Consider the following 22,099-nt stretch of genomic DNA (forward strand, 5'->3'; position numbering starts at 1 on the left):
ACTAATGCTTAAGCAGATGCACTCTCGAGATTCCAGATGAAATAATTCGGTAAGCTGGCCCCGCAGCGGAGCAAGTAATGACCCATTTCCCAGACGAGCTCTGGCCCCTTCTGGATGTGATCTCTCCGAGCTGATAGAACATGCCCTTGCACCCAAAACAGCGCAGCAGTACACGACACGCAAAAACAGTACAGACTCCTTAGGCCAGACAAGACGGATATCGGATGGATGGGGTAGTATGGAATGTGCTAGGATCAGCAGGGGACTTCTTGGGTAGAAGTCGTACAAGGAGCACGCAGCCGAACTCGACCTGCTCATTGTGCATTTAGGGGTGTGGGGAATGACCTGGCCCAACTAGGAAGAAAAGCTGCTAGGGTGCATCAGGAGCAAAATAATCATGGCTGCCAGAATATTTGGCTACACCAGCCTGACATGGTCAGAAAGTATCCCCCGGCCAAGATGGAGGGGAGCCTGGTCCGCCAGGCCCTAGATAAATCAAGAAAAAAGATCAACAAGGCTGTTGTAAAGTTTTGCTGGGGAAACAGGTGGGAAACCTTCAAGCATGGCCTGATAAACCAGAGGGACACTGAATACTTCAGCAGCGATGGGGTGCAACTCTCGAATGCAGGAACGGAGATCTTCTGGGCCAACCTACAGGTTGCCAAGGCACTGGCAGGGTGCAATTGGCACTGACCACCCAATTGGGGGAGCTGCCTGCGGACATATGCCCACTAACAGAGAGGCTGTAAAGGAGATGAGCTTACGGAGTGTGTGAAAGGCCATACCCGACCATAGTGGGGTGGCAGACCAGGCTACTTACCTTGGGATGCCTTACGGAGATGAGGTCCACAGATCACAGCACTTGCAGTTCATGCCTATTTGACGGCGTACCACTGTGAGCAGGTGAAGGTTGCAAGCTAAGACTAAAAGATTGTGGGATTACCCCCTGCACTGAAAGTAAATTCCAGCTCAAAGACTTCAATGACATTGCTAACTGTCAAAATGATTAATGGCATGATTCATGACAAATTCAGCAATAACCCTATCTACTTGATTTATAGCCCGATTTGTGATGACAATACTAGCAGTATGGTGTGATTTAGGCAGAGGCTTTAAAGTTGATGACAATTAAAATGACCGTGATTGATTTATGACATGCAAGCACACTGTATGATTTGTGACCCCAAATAAAGTTTACACAGGATACATGTTGTGAATCCATTTGAACAATAAAGCTGCGGCCAAATACTTCCAAACACATACAAATGGTGTAGTGCTTTATAAGAATGGGAGTGGCTGCGTGCGAGGTTTAAAGTACACATCTCATTAATCCGCAATTGTAAAGGGTGCTTGCATGCCGGTATTGATTTTAATCAATGAAATCAGTGAAGTTTCCTGATAATGTAAGTTTAAAATAATGACTTACAGTGTTTTGTGTCACAGACTGAGACCTCTTAGTACTAGAAATACACAAGTCATTATTCTCCACTGCACCAACCAGGTTCTGGTTACAGATACAGACCCCTGCAGGGCATTAAGTATTAAAGGTTCTATAATGTAAGAATGTGCATTTTCCATTGATTAAATTAACTTGCATTTATTTTTCATTTAAGCTGTGCGTTACTAGTTACCTGAAGGTGAAAGACCGAAAAAAAGTTGCAGAATGTTTTTTATTTTAGCCAGGGCTTTGACCCACCCACACGCCTACTTAGCCTGCTTCCATTTGGATGCAGCATCACAGTTCCCATACTTTTATTTTTAATGTATTTCGACCACTGCACTGCAGATAATGCAGGAGCAGAGGGACTTATCGAAGGACCCTGTTAAAAAACAGCTGTGATAACCACTGGAGACAGGAGCACTAGCAGTTTTAGATGCTCATATCCAGGGTGGATTGTCCTCTCAGGACCTGGTCCAGCCATCAGAAGAAATCACGATATTGCCTCAGAAAGCAGCGATGTCAGCACATTTTTATTATACCAGTAATGAAAACTGGTCAATAATAACATATCATTCACTGCTGGTATAATACAAGAAAACAGGAGGGAGGAGCCCCGAAACCCGTAAGAGTGAGCCACTATTGATTAGACCACTTATTTAGGAATACACACTTTCTGTTTTGCTCATCTATAAGTATTACATGACAAAACATTATACGTAAGAATCATAGCTAATCCGTCCTTAGAAGGGAAATATGGAGGATGCTGTGCATATAAAAGTACAGTCACCAAATGTCTGAAGTGGAAAAAACAAAATGATTAATTTACGCCAGCACCCTTGTTGGGACCCCAGCATCTGAAGTTACCAGTCAGGTTGTTGAGGAGCCACAGGCACTCTGAAACCATGAAAGGATGCTGTTGTAGAAAGATCTTCATGAAGATAAAGATGGCGCCCAATAGATGCCCGTCCTGGATTTGCACCTGGCCCGCTTCATCCTCTGCCAGCAGATTTCCAAGACACCGCAGTGCAGGACACAACAACTGGAATACCAAAAGGAGCTGAAAATTTACATCAGGTTGAGAGAGATTATTCTATTTAGCAGACACAAGAACTTTGCAGTGGTATCTTGCATGAACGAGTTTACAAATGTTTTTAAAACCAATGGCGTAATATGGTGATGCCGGGTTAATGGTAGGTTGACTGTGGGTACGCGTTTTAGAGATCTGAATCAAATCGGATGGGTTGCCATTTGAGTGTTTACAAGTCAAAAGAATGTTTTGTAGTGACTTAACAACAAGGAACTGGGTTAATAGGATAGAAAGGTATATAATATTTTGTGGAGGTTAGGATTCAGACAGAGGTCATCAAGAATGATTATTATTATTTCATTTATTGTGTAAATTATCCTATCCTCAAATGGAAGAGGTGTATGCAGGTCTTCTGTGAGAAGCAAGGGTGAGTGATTGTGTAAAGTTTTACCCACTAAAGATGGGCAACGTGTTTCTCCTTTCTCGCCCCATTAAAATCTAAAACAGACAGTACAAAGTATTGAAGATTGGATATTTCCTCAAAATGACTCATTACAGGGTTTCAAAAGAAATCAAGAATCATTAATATTTGATCTTACAAATTTCGATGCAGCCAGGTATTCTACATTTAGGTAGAAGTAACAATGAGTCTGAAAACCAAAAGCTGAACACTGGAAGACGTTCGGAGTTTAAAATTGTGCTACGAAGAAAAATCAATGTTGATGCTTACTTAGCTTTATTTCGATTAACCTTCACAGCTATAGTTAAATGTTGCATGTTAGCATTCAGACAGGACACAGTCTGCAACGTGTATGTCCTTTTACAGCATTCCAGCAGTTCAGAAAGTACTTTCCAAAGGGTTAAGCCTACAGCATAAATGGATTTATCCTAAACCAGTAAGGGAACCCTATCCACGGGAGGAAAACAAGAATTTTCCAAAGGAAAAAGTGCAGCATTCAAACTATGCTGGCAAATTCCACACGGGCTATTGCGGAGAATTAGAAAACCCCTGTGAAGAGGAATTAAACTGGCACAGCTCAATTAAGAATGCCATGGCACAGAGGCCTGAAAAGTTCAGAGAGGGACCTCAACTGACTCAGCGAGCTCGAAAGGAGTTTGCTGGAATAAAAGAACAAGCATTGGCATTGCCAATAGGTCTCGCCTTTGGGACCTTATAAGTGTTTAGACATGCAACAGTGATGTTGTTGCACCAAGGATATTGTATTGCATAACTAAACACTTACAAGGTTCCAAAGGTGAGACCTATTGGCTATGCCAATGCTTGTTAGTATATGTTAGGTTCATAGACAACTTAGCGGGTTACAGTGTGTGTTTGTCCTTTCCGTTTAATGTTATGGTCCTGAGCAGGCATAGGCTAATGGTGGAAATGGCGGAGAGATCTGCTGGTATGACCTTTGTTAAACCATCCAATATCTGATAGTCATTGCCACGTACCCGGAAGCGGTCATAGAGTTCAGCTAGTTGTGACCTGCAGTGGTGGACTACAATAAAATCCTCTGTTGGCCAGCAGCATGTGGCATATCTCAGGTATTCCATGCCTGATCAGTTGGTGATGGAAGGTGTATTTGCTGTGGACTGGTACAGTGCTAGGTGTGGGACATGACGCTTAGCAGTTGTGTCATATGTGAGTGGAAGTGTCAAGCAGTAAAAGAGAATTATAGTGCAGTATGTATGCACTACAATCAACTGCCCAACCGCTAAGTGTTCCCGGGATTATAATTAGTGCAGGTAGTACATTTGTTACATCCTGGTAAGGAATTCCAGAAGACTTGGATAGGTTACAGATGATAAGTTTATTCTTCTTAGATGGTTAGATAGGTTTTCCAGTATATATGTAATCAAAGCCCCACCAGGAGCTGCTCAGCCCAGGATCCAACTGACAGTCGACTCACAGAATACCAAACACTCCAATGACATCACACTCACACTAACATTCCACTCACACTGGCTGAACAGCAGAGGCAGAGAAACAGGGAAGATGTAAGGTTAAAAACCTTAGATATAACACACCTTCCCTCTTTATAAAAAGAACAAAGAGAAAGCAAATATAAATAGCAACATTGCAATAACATCACAGTATAATCAATAAAAATTGTAGTAGAAAGATTGTAAATGCACATAAGTATGAAAAACATACTAAAAATAAGCAAGGTGAAATGTGTTCTGAAATGTGACATACTAATAGGCAATGAAGGAAAAACATGCAATAAAATGCAAAGTGAGAACAGTATGACAAATAAGACACACACACATCTCCTTCCTTAGCAGAGAAAATAGAAGTAAGAAGTTTCCAAAGGAAGGAAAAAGTAAAAGCAGAAAAGCAAACTGAGAAAATTACATAAGCAAGAAGTAATAATACCACGACGATGAACAAGAAGTATTGCACGAGTGTAACCACCACAACTACACCAACTGGCCAGGCTAGCGAGAAGTATGGAACCACTGAACACAGCAACAGGAAGAAGGAAACAAGGAAGAAATGAAAGTAAAGAAAGAAAACAGGTGGCGTACACCTAACACATCAACCAAAAGAAAGACACGTAGAAAAGGTCTGCGGTCTGCGTAAACTGTCCCACACCGAAGATAAGAGTACAGTCACACCTAAAATTAGACCACAAGTGAAAAATTGCAGGGAAAGTGCGATCTGGGAAACTGAACTAGACAACAAAGAAAATTCAGTAACACCTTAAATTAGACCACATAAGTAAACCTGCGCAGAATATGACAATTAAATAGTAAATATCAGGTACTCATGTAAAGAATCAGAGGAACAAAAAAAATGCTCCAGGAAAATGCGATCTGGGTAAACTGAACTACACATCAAAGAAGTTCAGTCACGCCTCAATTCAGACCACATATGAAACTGCAGGAAGATGCGATCTGGGTAAACTGAACTACACTGCAAAGAAATTCAGTCACGCCTCAAATTAGACCACGTAAGAAAACCTGCGCACTAAATGGAAAAAATGCACTGTAAGTATCATCATTAAAACATCAGAGGTACAAGAAAAAATTTCTTTAGGAAAAGTGCGACCTGCGTGAACTGAACTACACAGCAAAGAAAATCCAGTCACATCTCAAGTTAGACCACATACAAAACCTACGCACAATATAATAAAGGTACTGTAAGTGAAAATCATGTGTAGAACCAAGGAAAAAGAAGAAAAGCACCACATCAAAATACAGAGTAGAAAATGTAACAAGCATTGGAAATGCAATAGGTCTCGCAGCATTAGAGTTAGTGCATTTAGAATTGTTTATGGGTTTTTTTTGTAAATCTTTAGCATTTTTGTTCCCTGTAGCCAATGCTAAAGAAAAAAGCCATAAACAATTCTAAAAGCTCTAACTCAAATGCTCTGAGACCTATTGCACTGTGTGAGGGTGAGGAGTTGAGGGTGAGTGAGGGTGAGGGTGTGTGAGGGTGAATGAGGGTGAGTGAGGGTGAGTGAGGGTGAGTAAGAGTGACGGTGAGTGAGGGGTTGAGGGTGAGGGGTTGAGGGTGAGTGAGTGAGGGTGAGGGGTTGAGGGTGACGGATTGCGGGTGAGGGGTTGAGGATGAGGTGTTGAGGGTGAGTGAGGTTGAGGGTGGTTGAGTGAGGATGAGTGAGAGTGAGGGTGAGTGAGGTGTTGAGGGTGAGGTGTTGAGGGTGAGTGAGTGAGGGTGAGGTGTTGAGGTTGAGTGAGGGTGAGTGAGTGTGACATGTTGAGGGTGAGTGAGGATGAGTGAGAGTGAGGGTGAGTGAGGTGTTGAGGGTGAGGCGTTGAGGGTGAGGCGTTGAGGGTGATTGAGGGTGAGGGTGAGTGAGGGTGAGTGAGGGTGAGTGAGAGTGAGGGTGAGTGAGGGTGAGTGAGGGGTTGAGGGTGAGTGAGGGTGAGTGAGGGTGAGTGAGGGTGAGTGAGGGTGAGTGAGGGTGAGTGAGGGTGAGTGAGGGTGAGTGAGGGTGAGTGAGGGTGAGTGAGTGTGGGTGAAGGGTTGAGTGAGTGAGGGTGAGGTGTTGAGGGTGAGTGAGGGTGAGGGGTTGAGGGTGATTGAGGGTGAGGTGTTGAGGGTGAGTGAGGGTGACGGGTTGAGGGTGAGTGAGGATGAGTGAGAGTGAGGGTGAGAGACGTTGAAGATTACATGGCAGATGTTGGATTATGTGGCAAACACGGCAAATCAATAATTATGCAAAAAACGCAGCAGCCGCACAATTCCATCATTATAAAGAGTACATAAAAAAGGAGGGTGTTGGGCACAAGTTAATTTCATGGCCTTAAGATACCGCAAGCAGGCCTGGCTATCTTATCACCCCAAGGGAGTTTAGAAAATGTTTACATTATGATTAGACTGATTGAAACTTGTTTACACACGGATACTTAAATTAATTTTACGATCACCGACTGTGGTTTCTTCAAAGTGCTCAAGTCCTGTATAATTTGGCAGGGAATTCATGAGCCAATCTCTGTCTTCAGATTGGCGCCTGGTGTATACAGCTCTTGTTAAAGCATAAATATTGTATCAGGTTTTCTTTTCCACAAATCTCCCCTAAGCGGTCCTTTCCATTCACCAATGTGCGGACCACCACAAAGTCAGAAAACTGCCCAATGCGACGCAAATTGCATCCAATGTTGTTAGAGCCGGTTTAACCAGCGCTGCGTCCATGCAATAGAAAATGCAAAACCATGACCCGGCAGTGCGGCGAGTTTAAGAGTAGATTCTCCACCTGAAATACAAACACACAAAGCAAGTTTACAGGCAGCCAAAAGCAGGGTTTAATTAACACCCCAAAAGATGAAACCGAAACGAGGCGAACTTAACGTATTCAGCAGTGGCACACATTTCACTCTTAGGCAAATAGCGGAGAGATACAATGTTGAGGCACTTGAGGGCAGCAGTTGTTTGATGCTATGAAAGCCGAGGTCCCTGAGCAACTGCAAAAGCCAAACGAACATGTCCGTCCGATGACATGGACAGCCGCAGCCATCCATCCATCTCTGTCCAGAACAGCCTTCGAGTCGCTCAGACTGGGCTCGATACATTATTTATAGTTTGAAAGAAGCCAAGCTCCGCAGAGCAAGTTAATGCTCGTCTGATATAATAACTGCTTCTTACAGAAAACGAACGGCTTTAAAAGACCAAAACTATCAAAGATCTTCTCTAATTGTGGCAGAAGACACCCTACGAAGCTTAACACAACTGTTGAGCTTGAAGAAGAAACAAGTACTTAAGACAAGCCGGAGGGAAGAGAGGGGAGGGGGGAGGAGAAATGCGACACGGCGGGAAGGGGAGGGGGCGGAACGGGGGAGGGGGCGGAGAGGGGAGAGGTGCGACACGGCAGGCAGGCAGGGGAGGAGAGGAGGAGGGGGGAGGAGAGTAGAATAAATAATGAGTGGTGTTATACCCATCTCAGTGGCACTCATTTTATCAAACCTACAATGAAGAGAAGCTGTGTTAACCTCAAGAAGTTTCCAATCGTGACCTACTTTTTTTCAGAGCAGGGGCTGTACTCCATGATGCTCTCTCAATGGTCATATCTGCAGAGCAAGGACATCTCCTGGCGATAGAGCTCAGTGAGTCATTCAAGAGATGTGCATTCAGCAAGTGTCGGCTTCTAAGGACAGCAGCTCGGGTGGTCAATGCATTGGCCGAAGGGCACTATGAATCCAAGAGGCAGCTCGGTGGGTTGCTGTGGAGCTCCAGGTGTATGTTGCAGGCCACACGTTCCATTGCTGGTAACATAGCTCAGACCCGCATGTAACACTGACGGCACACGTTTGAGACCCCATAGAAGTAACACGGCGGGAAGGGGAGGGGGCGGAACGGGGGCGGAGAGGGGAGAGGTGCGAGTAAAATAAACAAAAAAAAAGAAGCCGGAGGGAAGAGAGGGGAGGGGGGAGGAGAAATGCGACACGGCGGGAAGGGGAGGGGGCGGAACGGGGGCGGAGAGGGGAGAGTAGGCAAGGCGACACGGCGGGAGGGGGCGGAGCGGGTAAACAAACACGGACGTGCACGCGCCCGTGACTTTTAAGGTCAATGCGCATGCGCATAAGCTTAATGCGCATGCGCATTGACCTTAAAAGTCACGGGCACTGCAAGGAATCGCCACGATTCCTTGCAAGTTAGATAAAGAGTAGATGAGCCCCTATAGTCTCGCTTGCTCGATGCGCATGCGCATCGACAGGCGAGACCTAAAAAACCTGCATGCCAAGCAAAATACATTAACAAATGCTTCAGAATAAAATGGCAGTACTACAGTAAAATAAGAAGTGCATAAACACATTGTATAATTGTAATAGTATTAAAAAGCATAAGAGAAAACGTAGTAAATATGGGAACCAAAAATGAGAGTAAAACAGTATGAAAATGAGCCTGTATAATATGAAGTTCATCTCTTACAGTTGAGGCAAGGAAAACAGCAAAGCGTCTTTAAATGTATGTTTTTTAGTCCGAGGGCAAAAGGCTGTTGACAAAATAATAATAATAATAATAACGACCCCCGAAATACCTCAACAGCATGGCTCCAAAAAACAAAACTGAAGGTCGTAGGCTTTTTTTTTTTTTAAGAAGAAGGTTTGCGCATCACCACACAAGAAGTACTCGGAAATAAAGTAAAATGCCGCCAGAAATGGTTCTCCTCTTGTGCTGCCAAAGTTGTTCTGATGAATAATTTACTATAAGTAATGAAAACTGTTCTTTGACCAAGTGACACCTCTTACGATTTCCAAAATCCATGAAGAAAACCACAACTGAGATGTAAATCTCCATAATCACATGAATTGCAGCCGAAAAAATGCACAAAGATGATACAGGTCCAAAGCAAAATGAGAATGAACTTTATTGAACGAACAGCGCGGATGGCAATGACTGAAACTGCAGAGTATGCTACCAGTTGCATACGGTGACGCTGCACCGGATGGCTAACAGCATCAGCATGCACCAAAACATCCACAACAGTCAGGATCCTTGAAGAACACGTCACAGAGGATTACATGGAGGAATGGCAGAGGAGCTGAAAGCAGGTAAGACAGCGCGCGCTGAAAGTACGTGCGCTGTAGACAGCTCGTGACATATTTTAAATGTCAATAAGCAGTTAAACTGAGACACGTTAAGGGGCAGGAGCGAAACATTTTTGGGGGAAAATACAGGCATGGCTCACCCGAAAAGTCCTCCATCAGCATAATTTAGGCATAAATTTGTAAGTACAAAGGTATTACTTGCTGACATGAATAAATCCTCATTTCTGCTCAGATCGCGTAGTCAGAACACGTAGTCAGAATATGTGAACTGCTCCCTTCAAACAGTCAACACAGGCAGTAAGAGTCGTCAGGGTCAAGTTGAAAATCCAAATGAGGTGCCAGGCGCACAGCATAAATAGTGATTCTGGCAACCCAACAGAATTCATTGACACCAATACTGTGAACAGAATGCCTCTTGATATGAAGATGAAGATGAAGAAATCCAGGCAGGGAGCCCAGTCAATGACAACAGAGTGTCAAAATTAAGACAGTAGATGTCTAAGGCAGAAGAAGTCAGGCAGGAGGAGACAGCAGCAAGGTGTATGGCAGCAGTAAACAGACAGCAGTAACACGCCCAGTCAGAAGCAGGCTGTAAAAATCAGGAAGCTTATACTCTGTCAATGGCAGCAGGAATCAGGCAGAAAGAAGCAGGTAGCAGGAATCGTATATCCTGTTTGAAGCAGGCAGTAGGATTTAGGTAGGAAGAAACAGGTTACGGGAAATCTACGCCTTGTCCATGGGCTGTCCGGTGAAATATGGAGACTGGTGGGGCGGGAGGGCGTAAAATCCTTAAGTAGGTTCGTTTTGAATAAAATCATGAATAAAAGTACCTTTAAGAAGCTTGAAGAAGGTGCTCACGCGTAGTTTTGATTCACCTCGTCGTCAAATTTATGTTACATCCTGGTTAGGAATTCCAGAAGACTTGGATAGGTTACAGATGATAAGTTCTCACACTAACATTCCACTCACACTGGCTGAACAGCAGAGGCAGAGAAACAGGGAAGATGTAAGGTTAAAAACCTTAGATATAACAACATTGTATTTTTATTGTATTTATATAGCAGTTACTAGCCCAGACGAGGTGTTGTAGCACTTTAGGAAGGGCAGCGTGCAGCCCAGGAACTAAGGCATTTCTCCGTCCGGGGGAGTGTTTTCAACCCAGAAGTTAGAAAATGTCTTTCTTCTAGATAGGTTTTATTTCATGGCATCCATAGCATTTTTCGTTTTTACAATATTAAAATCGATCATGTCTTCCACGCATTTCTATCAAAAGCACATGCCATCAATTACAGGCAAAAGCACCACAGTCAACGAAGTAAACACACGTGAGAGAACTCTCAGGGCTCCCCAACAGTGCACTGATTAAAAGAGTTCACTCTGCAAAGCTGCGCGCCTTACAATTTCCAAAATGAAATGCCTCTATCAATTGCACTGCACACATTGGGCCTGTGGGAGTGTTTTCGTTCCCACTGTGTGTAAATAAGGGTTTTGCTTTTTGTAGCAGATTCGTCACAGCGGAATGTTTCGCCCTGCTTGCACGACAGCATTCTGAGCTGCCTCACGGCAAAGCTAACTACCGGAACTGATTCGCACTCGGTGCAGACGATGCTTGCAATAATAACAGCCTATGGTGCTGCGTCTCACCTGACCAGCTCCACAGCTCACTGGGGGCCGTGAACACACAAACTAGATCTGATGCAACCTGGTCACGAGGTTATAAATGGAAGAAAGGTTTATGCTGCAATCTAATTCTATGTCAGGACAGGAGGCTCCGATTATGCTTTCTCATTTCTTTAATGAAATGCTCAGCAGCCAATAAAAAAACAACCAAAAACTACATTTCCCATGAACACTAGGGAATAACCATAGAGACTATCATATAAAAGGTCCAAACATTAGTCCTTCTTCCTCTTTCTTTGCTGCTCCGCAGCCAGTTAAGTCTATTTATCTTATATCTTATGCTCTTTGCTGAAATGTGCTTTATTGTACTTGGATTGAGCTTAACTTGCCTTTCGCTGCTCTGCTTGCTGTAACGCGCGCAGCGTTGGAGTCTGCTTCGAGCACTCCGGCTCCATTGTGTTGCCGGCTGTTTTCGCGTCCGTTCTGCGGCGTGTCCCGTGGGAGCGTGTGTTCGCCTCCCTGCGCCTGGCCGCTTGTGCCCGGTTGCCTCTGGTGGAGCGGGAGTTGGGGTTGCCGGCTCGCGACGGGAGCGCGAGCGCTCTCGAGCCGGAGTTTGCAGGCGGTGGTGTCGCGCATGCGCACTGCGTTTCTCCGGCTTCAGAATTGTTTTCCTCACGCCGGTTGAGAGAAGGAGATTCCTTGGAGCACTCACGCCCACAGTCTGCTAAACTTTCGACCCCGCTCGACGCCGGAAAGTGCTTTGGTTGTGTTTTTGTGCATAGGCTCTGCCTAGAGTGATTATTTGGTTGGCAGGCTTATCTCCCTCCACGCTTAATTTGTTTATCTATTGAGTTTGATTCATTAAACCTCTTTTAGCCTGCTTTGGGGTGGTCACTCCCCTTTAATTGTATCTTTGATACTATATATCTGGGCCAGTCATCTTCTGGGCTTTGAATACTTGCACTCCAGTGCCATGGCGGAATACTATGACGCAGATGATGACTGCTTTTATGGGGATGAGGAGAATGATTTCCTTGAGTATAATCTAGTAGAGGAACTGGATGAGGGTGTACAGCTATCGGTCAATAAGGCGCTTGTTCGTGCTATAAACCCACTTAAGCGCCACTTAAACCAGTATGCGAAACAGCAAGGTTGGCTGCCTGCCTCACAGAAGTCCACCAAGTCGCCCCTTAATCCTCATAAATCTGACTTCCAGAAGCTGGCAAAGACTTTGGCGACTGAGGCTTCAAAATCTTCTGCGTCACACCTTACTGAAGAGTCAGATAATGCTAACACCTCTTCTGGTCAGGATTCTCCCCCTCCCAAGAAGCGTCTCCGCAAGGAGCATTTTGTTGACGCCCCTGAGCGTCCTCCCCTGCTTAATTTAGAGCCTGCGGACATTGTCCACCCGAACTCAACTTCACGGTTACCCTCTCCAGCTGTGGCAGCTTATATTCAAGCGCACATTCGCCAGCCATTTGAGGCGTCAGTTCGGGCCAGGCTCCGTTCGGAATGCCCGTGACCTGACCTTGCGGATCACCTAGCCGAGACTCCAGAGGTGGATCCGATGATGGTCACCTATCTAAAGAAATATTCGAAGGATCCTAAGAAGGGCCTGGACCGTTCGTGGAGGTCGTGCCAGGATAAGTTGCTGGACATGCTTGGTCCCCTTTCCAAGATTCTTGATCTAGGCTTTCGGGCTAAAGAAGCTTCGGCTCTTGTGGACCCGGACGAGCTCATTGAGTGGGCGCAGAGGGCTGTCTGCCAGCTAGGAAATGTTAATTGCGCCGTTTCTGCGGAAAGGCGTAGATCCATCTTGCTCAAGTTAGATCCAAAATTAGCAGAATTGGCAACTTCGGAATCGGGTCCAGAGGCGCAGGGCCTATTGTTTGGTCAACCGTTTTTAAAAGAACTTACAAAGTTTGTATCCACCTTTAGTGGAATTGACAAAGCACAGGCGTCCTTGCGCCGGGCCATGCGTCCGGTTTTTGCCAAGGCCGGACGACAACGGGGACGCTCGTTCGGGCGTGGGTCGCAGCAGCAGTCCCAGAGAGGAGCCTCACAGCAGCGTGGTGGACACTATGACTCTGGATACTCCACTCGTGCAAATTTCTACCCATCCCGCAAAGGAAAGGGACAGTATGGCATAGGTCGGTCAGGTGGACAGCAAGGCCATTACCAGGATTCCAGCGCTGCAGGTGAGCCGGATTCATGCTTGCCATGTGATGTTGGGGGGCAGAGTGCAATTTTTCCTAAAAAATTGGCGTATGATCTCCAACGATGCATGGGTGCTAGAAACCATTCAGGGTTTCAAAATAGAGTTCTATCACCCTCTGCATCAGACCCGTCTTCCCCCTCCTTTACTTTTTTCCCTTCACGCACAAGCTTGTCTTTCAGAGGAAATCGAAGTTCTCCTGCAGAAAGGAGCGATTCTTCCTACCGTCCGTCATCCGAACGGCTTTGTCAGCTCAGTCTTTCTGGTCGAGAAGAAAGGAGGCGGGTCTCGCCTAGTTCTCAACCTAAAAGACTTCAACGGCGGTGTTGTATACAGGCACTTCAAGATGGAGGGCATCCATCTATTGCGGGATCTCCTTCGGGAAGGAGACTGGAAGGTCCGTCTGGACCTGAAGGACGCATATCTGTTGATCCCGATCTACAAGCCCCATCGTCGGTTTCTCCAATTTCAGTGGCAGGGGCGTTGGTACGAGTATCAAGTCCTCCCGTTCGGCCTTTCGTTGGCAGCGTGGTGCTTCACGAAACTACTGCGACCAGTTGTAGAACATCTACGGTCGCGGGGGGTCAGATTGATCATATATCTGGACAAATTTCTCCTTATGGCGGATTGTCCTCTCAGGCTTCTGCAACATCTGGAGTGGTCCATCGAACTCTTGCAGTCTCTAGGTTTTCTGGTCAACATTCCGAAATCGGTTTTGGTCCCCACTCAATCTATAGATTTTCTGGGCTTTCAGATAGACTCGGGGGCTTGCCAGCTTCTCTTGCCCGGCCACAAGATGCGTTACATCAAGAGGGAATTGACGTCTGTTATTTCCAGACAGACTGTGTCATTGAGGTCATTGGCACGTGTAGTAGGTCTGCTGGCGTCTTCCATTCAGGCGATCTTTCCGGGCCCTCTACATTACAGGGCGATGCAGCGTCTGAAAATTCAGTATCTCCGGAAAGGCCTCCGCTATTCGGATCAGATTCCTCTTTCAGAGGAAGTGCGGTCGGAGATGCAGTGGTGGCTGGACCACATGGACGCCTGGAACGGTCGAGCCCTGTTCGGTGCGTCTCCGGAACTGGTGGTTGAATCCGATGCCAGTCAGTGGGGTTGGGGAGCCCGTTGCGGGTCTGTCTCGACGGGGGGCCGTTGGTCCCCCCAGGAGTTGTCTCTCCCCATAAATTGTCTGGAACTCCTAGCGGGTTCTTTTGCGATCAGGTGTTTCTCTCCCCTTCAGACGAGTTGTTGCATTCTTCTCCGGATGGACAACGTGTCCGCAGTCCGCTATGTCAACAAGCTGGGCGGGACTCGGTCCAAAGTGTTGGCGGAGATAGCCAAGGATTTTTGGCATTTTTGTCTGCAACAGAAGATCACGGTTATTGCAGAATATCTTCCGGGTCGTAACAATCAGGTTGCGGATTGGCACTCCAGACATCTTCGGGATTTCAGCGACTGGAGGCTTCATCCTCGAGTCTTCCGTGCCATTCTTCGGCAGTGGGGCCAGTGTCACCTGGATCTGTTTGCCTCTCGCCTCAACGCGCAACTTCCCCGGTTTTACAGTTGGAGACCGGATCCCTTGGCTCTGGCCACGGATGCTTTTCTTCAACAGTGGCCATTGACTCTCTGCTATGCGTTTCCCCCATTCATGATGCTTCCCAGGGTGCTGGCTTACACCAAGAGGTTTTGAGCGGAGCTGATTCTGATTGCTCCTCTGTGGAGGGCTCAGGCGTGGTTCCCAATTCTCCAAGAGATGTGTTGCGAACCTCCGCTCCTTCTTCCCCTGAAGTGGAATCTGTAGCTGGATCCTCTAGGAGATCCACATCCCCTCATTCTGTCCGGCTCTCTCCAGTTGCTGGCATGGCGAATCTCGGGGATCGTTGGTCGATCCCGGGCATTTCTAGCGACGCTGCCAAATTCATTAGTGACGCCTGGGCTCCCAACACTCACAAACGATATAAAGGGGCTTGGAAGCGTTGGTGTGATTGGTGTGTTCAACGGGAAGTTGATCCCGTTTCAGCGGATGTCAGTTTAATCATTAACTTTTTGACATCCCTGGCCACCTCAGGTCTGGCCTATCGGACAGTTAATAGTTTTCGTTCCGCTATTTCAGCTGGTCACGTCCAGATTGATGGCAAACCTGCTGGTGAGCACCCCTTCATTTCCAAGTTGCTTAAAGGGATTCGTCTTGCGAAACCTCCCACTCCTAAATATGTCTCTTTATGGGATGTTTCTATTGTTCTGCGGTTTTTTGGAGGCTTGGCCTTCTAATCTCTTATTATCTCGTAAACAGTTGTCTGCGAAATTGACCATGGTATTGTGTCTGGTATCTTGCAAACGCGTTTCAGATGTCCGCGCTTTGGATCTTGCGGGCCGCAGTTTCACTCCTGAGGGGGTTACGTTTATTCTCTCTAGGAGGACTAAGTCTAACACGTCTTCCATTACGTATCCCTCTTTTCCTGATCATCCCAATCTTTGTGTTGTTCAGTGTCTGAAGGATTATGAGGTGAGTACCGCTTCTTTGCGTACAGACATGCAAGGTCAATTGTTGATTGCCTTACAGAAACCATTTCGCCCTGTTACCCCAGCTACTCTGGCTCGCTGGGTGCGTTGGCTAATGTCCGAAGCGGCCATTGATGTGTCTGTTTTTGGTGCACATTCTGCAAGGGGGGCAATGGCCTCAAAGGCTTTTTCCATGGGTGTCACTCTATTTGATATTATGAAAGCTGCAGATTGGTCTTCGGACTCTGTTTTCAAGGCGTTTTATTATAAGCCTATTGTTAGTGTTGCTTCTGTTGTGGTGGATCAGCTTTAAAAAAAAATAATCGCAGCCTCCTGTCCTGACATAGAATTCAAAATTTGCAAACATTCGTGACAAGAATTTTCAATTCTATTAAGGACTAGGAGGCGAGGATTATCCCACCCTGTTATGATTCATTTGCATTGTTATGTACTGTATACTGCTTACCTACTGATGCAGGTCTATTTATCATTGTCTTCCCCCCCCCTGGATTGCTTTGACTTTCTTCCATTATTTGGATGTTACGGCTATGTATCTTTTTCAGGTTCAGATCCGAAATGATGTTGACCATCTTCTTCAGGAGTCTCCTGCGTCTCCTGGTTCCCGGACCCAGTGTTCTTCGGTCCTCTGCTTCAAGATCCTTTGGATTTCTGCAGCGTGTTTGGAACTGTTTTTGTTGATTAACTTGGGATTGTTTTTTGATCTGGAACGGTTTCCACAAAGAAAGAGGAAGAAGGACTAATGTTTGGACCTTTTATATGATAGTCTCTATGGTCATTCCCTAGTGTTCATGGGAAATGTAGTTTTTTGTTGTTTTTTATTGGCTGCTGAGCATTTCATTAAAGAAATGAGAAAGCATAATCCTCGCCTCCTAGTCCTTAATAGAATTGAAAATTCTTGTCACGAATGTTTGCAAATTTTGAATTCCTCGACGAGGTGTCGCACCAAGAATGTATCACTTTAGCTGTGCCGCAGACTGTTTCTTACAGAGAAATTGCCATTGACTTGTGATATCAATCTTTCCACTTTTAATTATTTTAACGCAGTTTTTAGTGAACTTTAAGAACAGTACATATTGAATGTGCCTGTCTAGAAATATTAGTGTCTCTGAAGATATATTCTGTAAGAGCAGGCTGAACTACTTGTTCTGGGATTCGATCCCTCGCATGATTGTGTGACAGGAATCCCAGTGAGTCCAAAAATAGCTGGTTTGCTAAAATCTTTAGTCCTCATTATGAGTGGTCTGCGTGCTTATATTCAGCCGATAGGGGGCCTCCTGTATATAACAACAATGATACACAGTATGTAGGGGCAGATAATAGTACCATAAATCTACCCAATGAGGAAACAGAGTAATCACTAGTCAGAAATATATCTGTTAAAAAATGAATTTACAATTACTGGCCAAGACAGGCTAAATAAATAACTAGTTCTCTTAGTACTCATGCCTAAAAATACTTACAGATGTGGCCACATACACATCTATACACAATGACACATAAATAACAATACTCAGTCAGTCAAAAAGCTTTATTCGAGGTTTGATCTCATAAAAGCATGGACATGCATTTAAAATACAGTATTAAAAATATGACCTTATAAAATACAGTTTTTAAGTAAAATTTGTACAAAAATAAGCAGTTGATCAAAGAAGGGGAGCACAATAACTTTTATACACAATTGCACAAATGCCAAATTGAATGCCACGACATGTAAACTCTAAAGAAGGAGGGCCCTCCGTCTTATAGACCATGGCCACCCCAGGTACTTAGCTGTTGCTAGAACTACAGGCAAGTGGGTGGAAGTGCAGAGGATTCGTAGGGCCTCCATACCCCTGGATGTCCCTACATTTTTGCAAACAGGGACTAACCAGACTTTCCTCGGGGTGGCATAGGCTTTACAGGAGAATAGGAAGTGGCCTATATTTTAGTTTGATGTACCACAAGCTGGACAGCTTAAGATGGAGGAATTCCTCCACCTGCCTGTTAGCGATCTCAATGGAAGAGCACCCGATCTTAACTGGAAAAGAAGCTTCCTATCCCCAGGGTTAGTTATGCTATCCCAATAAGATTCTAGTACTGGATACAGCTTAACTACCACAAAACGCCCCGTCATGGAGTCAGATTTGGTTTTGTTCCAGACTCTTTCAGCAACCCTATCCCAATATAGGTCTTTGATTTCTTTTTTACTTGGAAAGGGTGCCCCAGTAGGGTTGTCCCATAGATTCGTAAGACCGAGGTCGCCCAGAGCAGACCTAAGATTTTTTAGCCAAGCTATCTTGTGGAAGGTATCAGCATTTATTATGGCTAAAAACCCCTCCGCATAATGCCGAATCTCCGGGGTAGTCCATAGGCGTCTCCAGTAGAGAATCGGGCGCAACCCTGCCAGGTCGCTCACTTTTCTTCTCCCTGGATCAATGCCAAGGGGGACCATTGGGGTGCTCTGCGGAAGTCCAGTGATACCCCTTAAAAACCTGTTCTCAGATGTCTGCAAGGGGAGGAGCTTCCTAAAACCCCACAGCTCTGCCCCATAAAGGGCAGACCCAAGAGCCTTAGCATCATATACAGCCAGGGCAGGTTTTATTGGTTTGGACTGGGATTTTTTGTGTTCCACCCGAAGTGCCCCCGAGATCTGTTGATGCCTCAAGACCGCCATTTCAATGTGTTGGGACCATCTCAAGTCGTTTGCTATCTGTATCCCAAGGTCGGTAAATACAGTTACCACCTCTATCAGGCAGTTGTTCAAAAGTATTTTAGGCCTAGGTGTACGTTTTTGGCGCAAATGCCATCAACTTAGTCTTTCCCACGTTGACTTCCAGACCGTGCTCCCCGCAAAACGTGTCAAAGATATTCAGAGCTCGCTGCAGACGGCCAGGAGTTTTGGATAGAATTAGCGTATCGTCGGCGAACATCAGGATTGGAACCCTGAGGCCCGCCAACGAAGGCGCATCTACACTGGCGTCCAGCATTCGAGCCACTATCCCATTTATGAATAGAGAGAAGAGCAGGGGAGCCATTGCGCACCCCTGACGCACTCCGCGTTCAATCGGGAAGTCAATGGAGGATTCGCCATGCATACCCCATTGAATTTTGGCAAAATTGCACTCATGCAACCTCATTATCAGGGTGAGTAGCTCTGTTGGGAGACCCATTTCACTCAGAACTGCCCAGAGTTTTCTCCTTGGGACCAGGTCGAAGGCAGCCCGCAAGTCAACGAAAGCAACATACAGGCTGCCTTCGCCAAGCACCAACGTCCCCCACTGTAGCAAAACAAAACAAAACACCTGGTCAACTGTGCTGGTGGCCCGCCGAAAAACAGCCTGGTAAGGGGATAGAGCATTGTTCTCGTCGACCCAGTCCATCAGTTTGTTGACCACCATCCTTCCTACCACTTTTTGAACAGAAGCAATCAAGCTCATCGGCCTGTAGTTGGCTGGAAGAGATCGATTCCCTTTTTAGGTCTCGCGACCTATCATTGAGCGGAGCGAGAATTCATGTTGGCAAAATCCTCGTCAAACCAAGGGTTTTCAGCCGCGGTTTTCATGAAGTTCACGTGAATCACGTGAGCAAACAAGCACGCGCATCGGCAGCATTTCTCCTGCACAAGGATCGCAAAAGGCTCTCCTCCCTCCCCACATCAAAGGCATCAATCACCCTCCCACAGGCTTCCCCAGCGCTGCCCCGCCCCCTGCTTCACGGCCAGCATTTCTCCTGCACAAGGCTCGCAAAAGGCTCTCCTCCCTCCCCACATCAAAGGCATCAATCACCCTCCCACAGGCTTCCCCAGCGCTGCCCCGCCCCCTGCTTCACGGCCATGCCATCTGTTCCCTGCCAGACCTCTCACACCTCCGTCACAGCATGCCTGTGCTCCTTGATTTATTTAGTAACAGTGCCGCTTCCAGACACCTCCCACACAACATGCCCTTAGGCCTTTATTAAATAACAGCGCCGCTTTTACTTTGTGCTCATCTGCTTGGTGTGTTGCTTGTTTTATCCTACCCCCTCTCCACTATCTTCTCTGCCTGCCTCTTTATGTGCTTGTTTTAAATGTTTTACATTCATCTTTGTGAATCCGTCTTATTTTTAGGTCTCGCCTTCTCTTCTCTCTGATCTCCCCTCAGGCGCCGTGACATACTTCAAAAGCTTATCACTTCACACGGCCGCAGGCCGTGCAACCAGAGCACTTCAGTTGGTGCGCAGCCCCCCTCCCAGCACTGCCTTGTTAATCTCGGCAGCCGTGACTCCCTTATCACTTTTTATATTTAATTAGCAGCAGCAGCATTTCTCCTGCGCCAGGCCACATCAAAGGCTCTGCTCCCCGCCCCCCCCCCCCGCCGTCACTTATTCACGGCCGCAGGCCGTGATTCCCTAAACACTTTGTTATATTTAATTAGTAGGCTCGAGTTCCCCTGCTGTCACTAATATATAATGTGTTTCCAGCCTGAGATATTTGTCGCTTTTTGATCCTCGCACCTTTTCCCTTTCAGTTTGAAGGCTCGAGGTCTCCTTCACGCTTCACTACTCACAGCGTATTTATTTTACATTAGAGACTCGTGCTGCTCTTCGTGCTGCTCTTCGCGCTCCACTGCACGCAGAATATTTACATTTGGTTGGCAGGCTCGTGTTTGTTGGCAAGTTCGTGTTTCTGTCAGCGCCCTGCCTTTTAGCTGATGCATTTTCACACAAAATGGCTTGTATGTCATGGGACACGCGCCTTTTGATTCCCATATTTTTTTTTACCATGAGCCCAGAGGAGGTTAAAATATTTCCCTTTCCCTCTCTGTGTGCTGCCTTAATACACTGTGGCAAGAGAGGGTCTGGATTTTACATGCAGCTTTCTTTGTAATGCGATCCGAATACATTATGCTTTGTTTCATTTGCAACTTGCACTGGCGAGCCATGGGCATGCTGCAGCTCTCGATTTATGTAACTGCTGCTTTCAAGCTTGTGAACAGAAGCTGCTCGGTTGCAAGGTAAATAATAATTCAACTCCCCCCCCACACACCCCCCAACACACATAACCCCCCGAGAAACACAACCCCCCCACACACCCAACCCCCCCCACACACACAACCCCACACACACGCAACACCACACACACGCAACACCACTCACCCACGCAACGCCACTCACCCAAGCAACACCACTCACTCACGCAAAGCCACTCACATCCACGCAGTGCCACTTTCACCCACACAGCACCACTTTCAGACACGCAACGCCACTCACACCCACGCAAGCCCACTATCAACCACGCAATGCCACACTCACCCACGCAACGCCACTCACCCAAGCAACACCACTCACACACGCAAGACAACTCACCCACGCAACCCCACTCACACGCAACGCCACTCATCCACGCAACGCCACTCATCCACGCAACGCCACTCATCCACGCAACGCCACTCACACATGCAACGCCACTCACACATGCAACGCCACTCACCAACGCAACACCACTCACACATGCAACGCCACTCAACCACACAAATCCACTCACAACCACACAGTGCCACTTTTACCCACACAGCACCACTTTCAGACACACAACGCCACTCACACCCACGCAAGCCCACTCTCACAAACGCAACGCCACACTCACCCATGCAATGCCACTCACACACGCAACGCAACTCACACACGCAACGCCACTCACCCATGCAACACCACTCACCCACGCAACGCCACTCACCCACGCAACAACACTCACACATGCAACGCCACTCACCCACGCAACGCCACTCACTCAAAGCCACTCACACCCAGGCAGTGCCACTTTCACCCACACTGTGCAGTGCACAATAGGTCTCGCAGTAGGAAAGTTGGAGCTATTGGTTTTGTAAATGACAAAGCCCTTTATGTTTTTAAAATGAAAACAAAAATAAAAGGCATTGTTATTTGCAATTGTAATAGCTCCAACTTTCCTACTGCGAGACCTATTGGCAACGCCAGGGCTTGTTTATATATGGGGATAATAATCGCTCCCTTCCATTGTTCCGGGACAGCCGATCCCTTCGCAATAGCATTTCCCAAAAGGAATATATATTTAGCCCACCTAGCTTTGTCATTAATAAAAACAATACATTTATGTATAAGCACAAACAATTATTTTCATTGTGTGTTTATGAACAGGCAATATCATATATAAACACAAGACTTCAGTCTTCAATTTATTTGAAAAATGGTGTGGCTGTATTCAAAAGGATCATTCTACATTCCACGATTTGAAGGTAGTCTTTCTTGTGTCAGCATTCAT

The 22,099-nt window shown here is 46.3% G+C and overlaps 1 protein-coding gene across 4 annotated transcripts in view; it reads right to left on the reverse strand.

The window, feature by feature from the left end:
- TMCO6 (transmembrane and coiled-coil domains 6) overlaps positions 1-22,099 on the reverse strand; it is a 229,559-nt gene that overhangs the window by 102,284 nt on the left and 105,176 nt on the right. For all 4 annotated transcript variants that reach the window (XM_086931382.1, XM_086931385.1, XM_086931383.1 and 1 more), the window contains exon 10: positions 2,306-2,480. In XM_086931382.1, the coding sequence (XP_086787508.1) occupies positions 2,306-2,480 (175 nt within the window). The remainder of the gene's footprint in view (positions 1-2,305; positions 2,481-22,099) is intronic.

The sequence above is a fragment of the Lissotriton vulgaris genome, chromosome 7 (assembly GCF_964263255.1).
Source record: "Lissotriton vulgaris chromosome 7, aLisVul1.2, whole genome shotgun sequence".
Lineage (NCBI taxonomy): Eukaryota > Metazoa > Chordata > Amphibia > Caudata > Salamandridae > Lissotriton > Lissotriton vulgaris.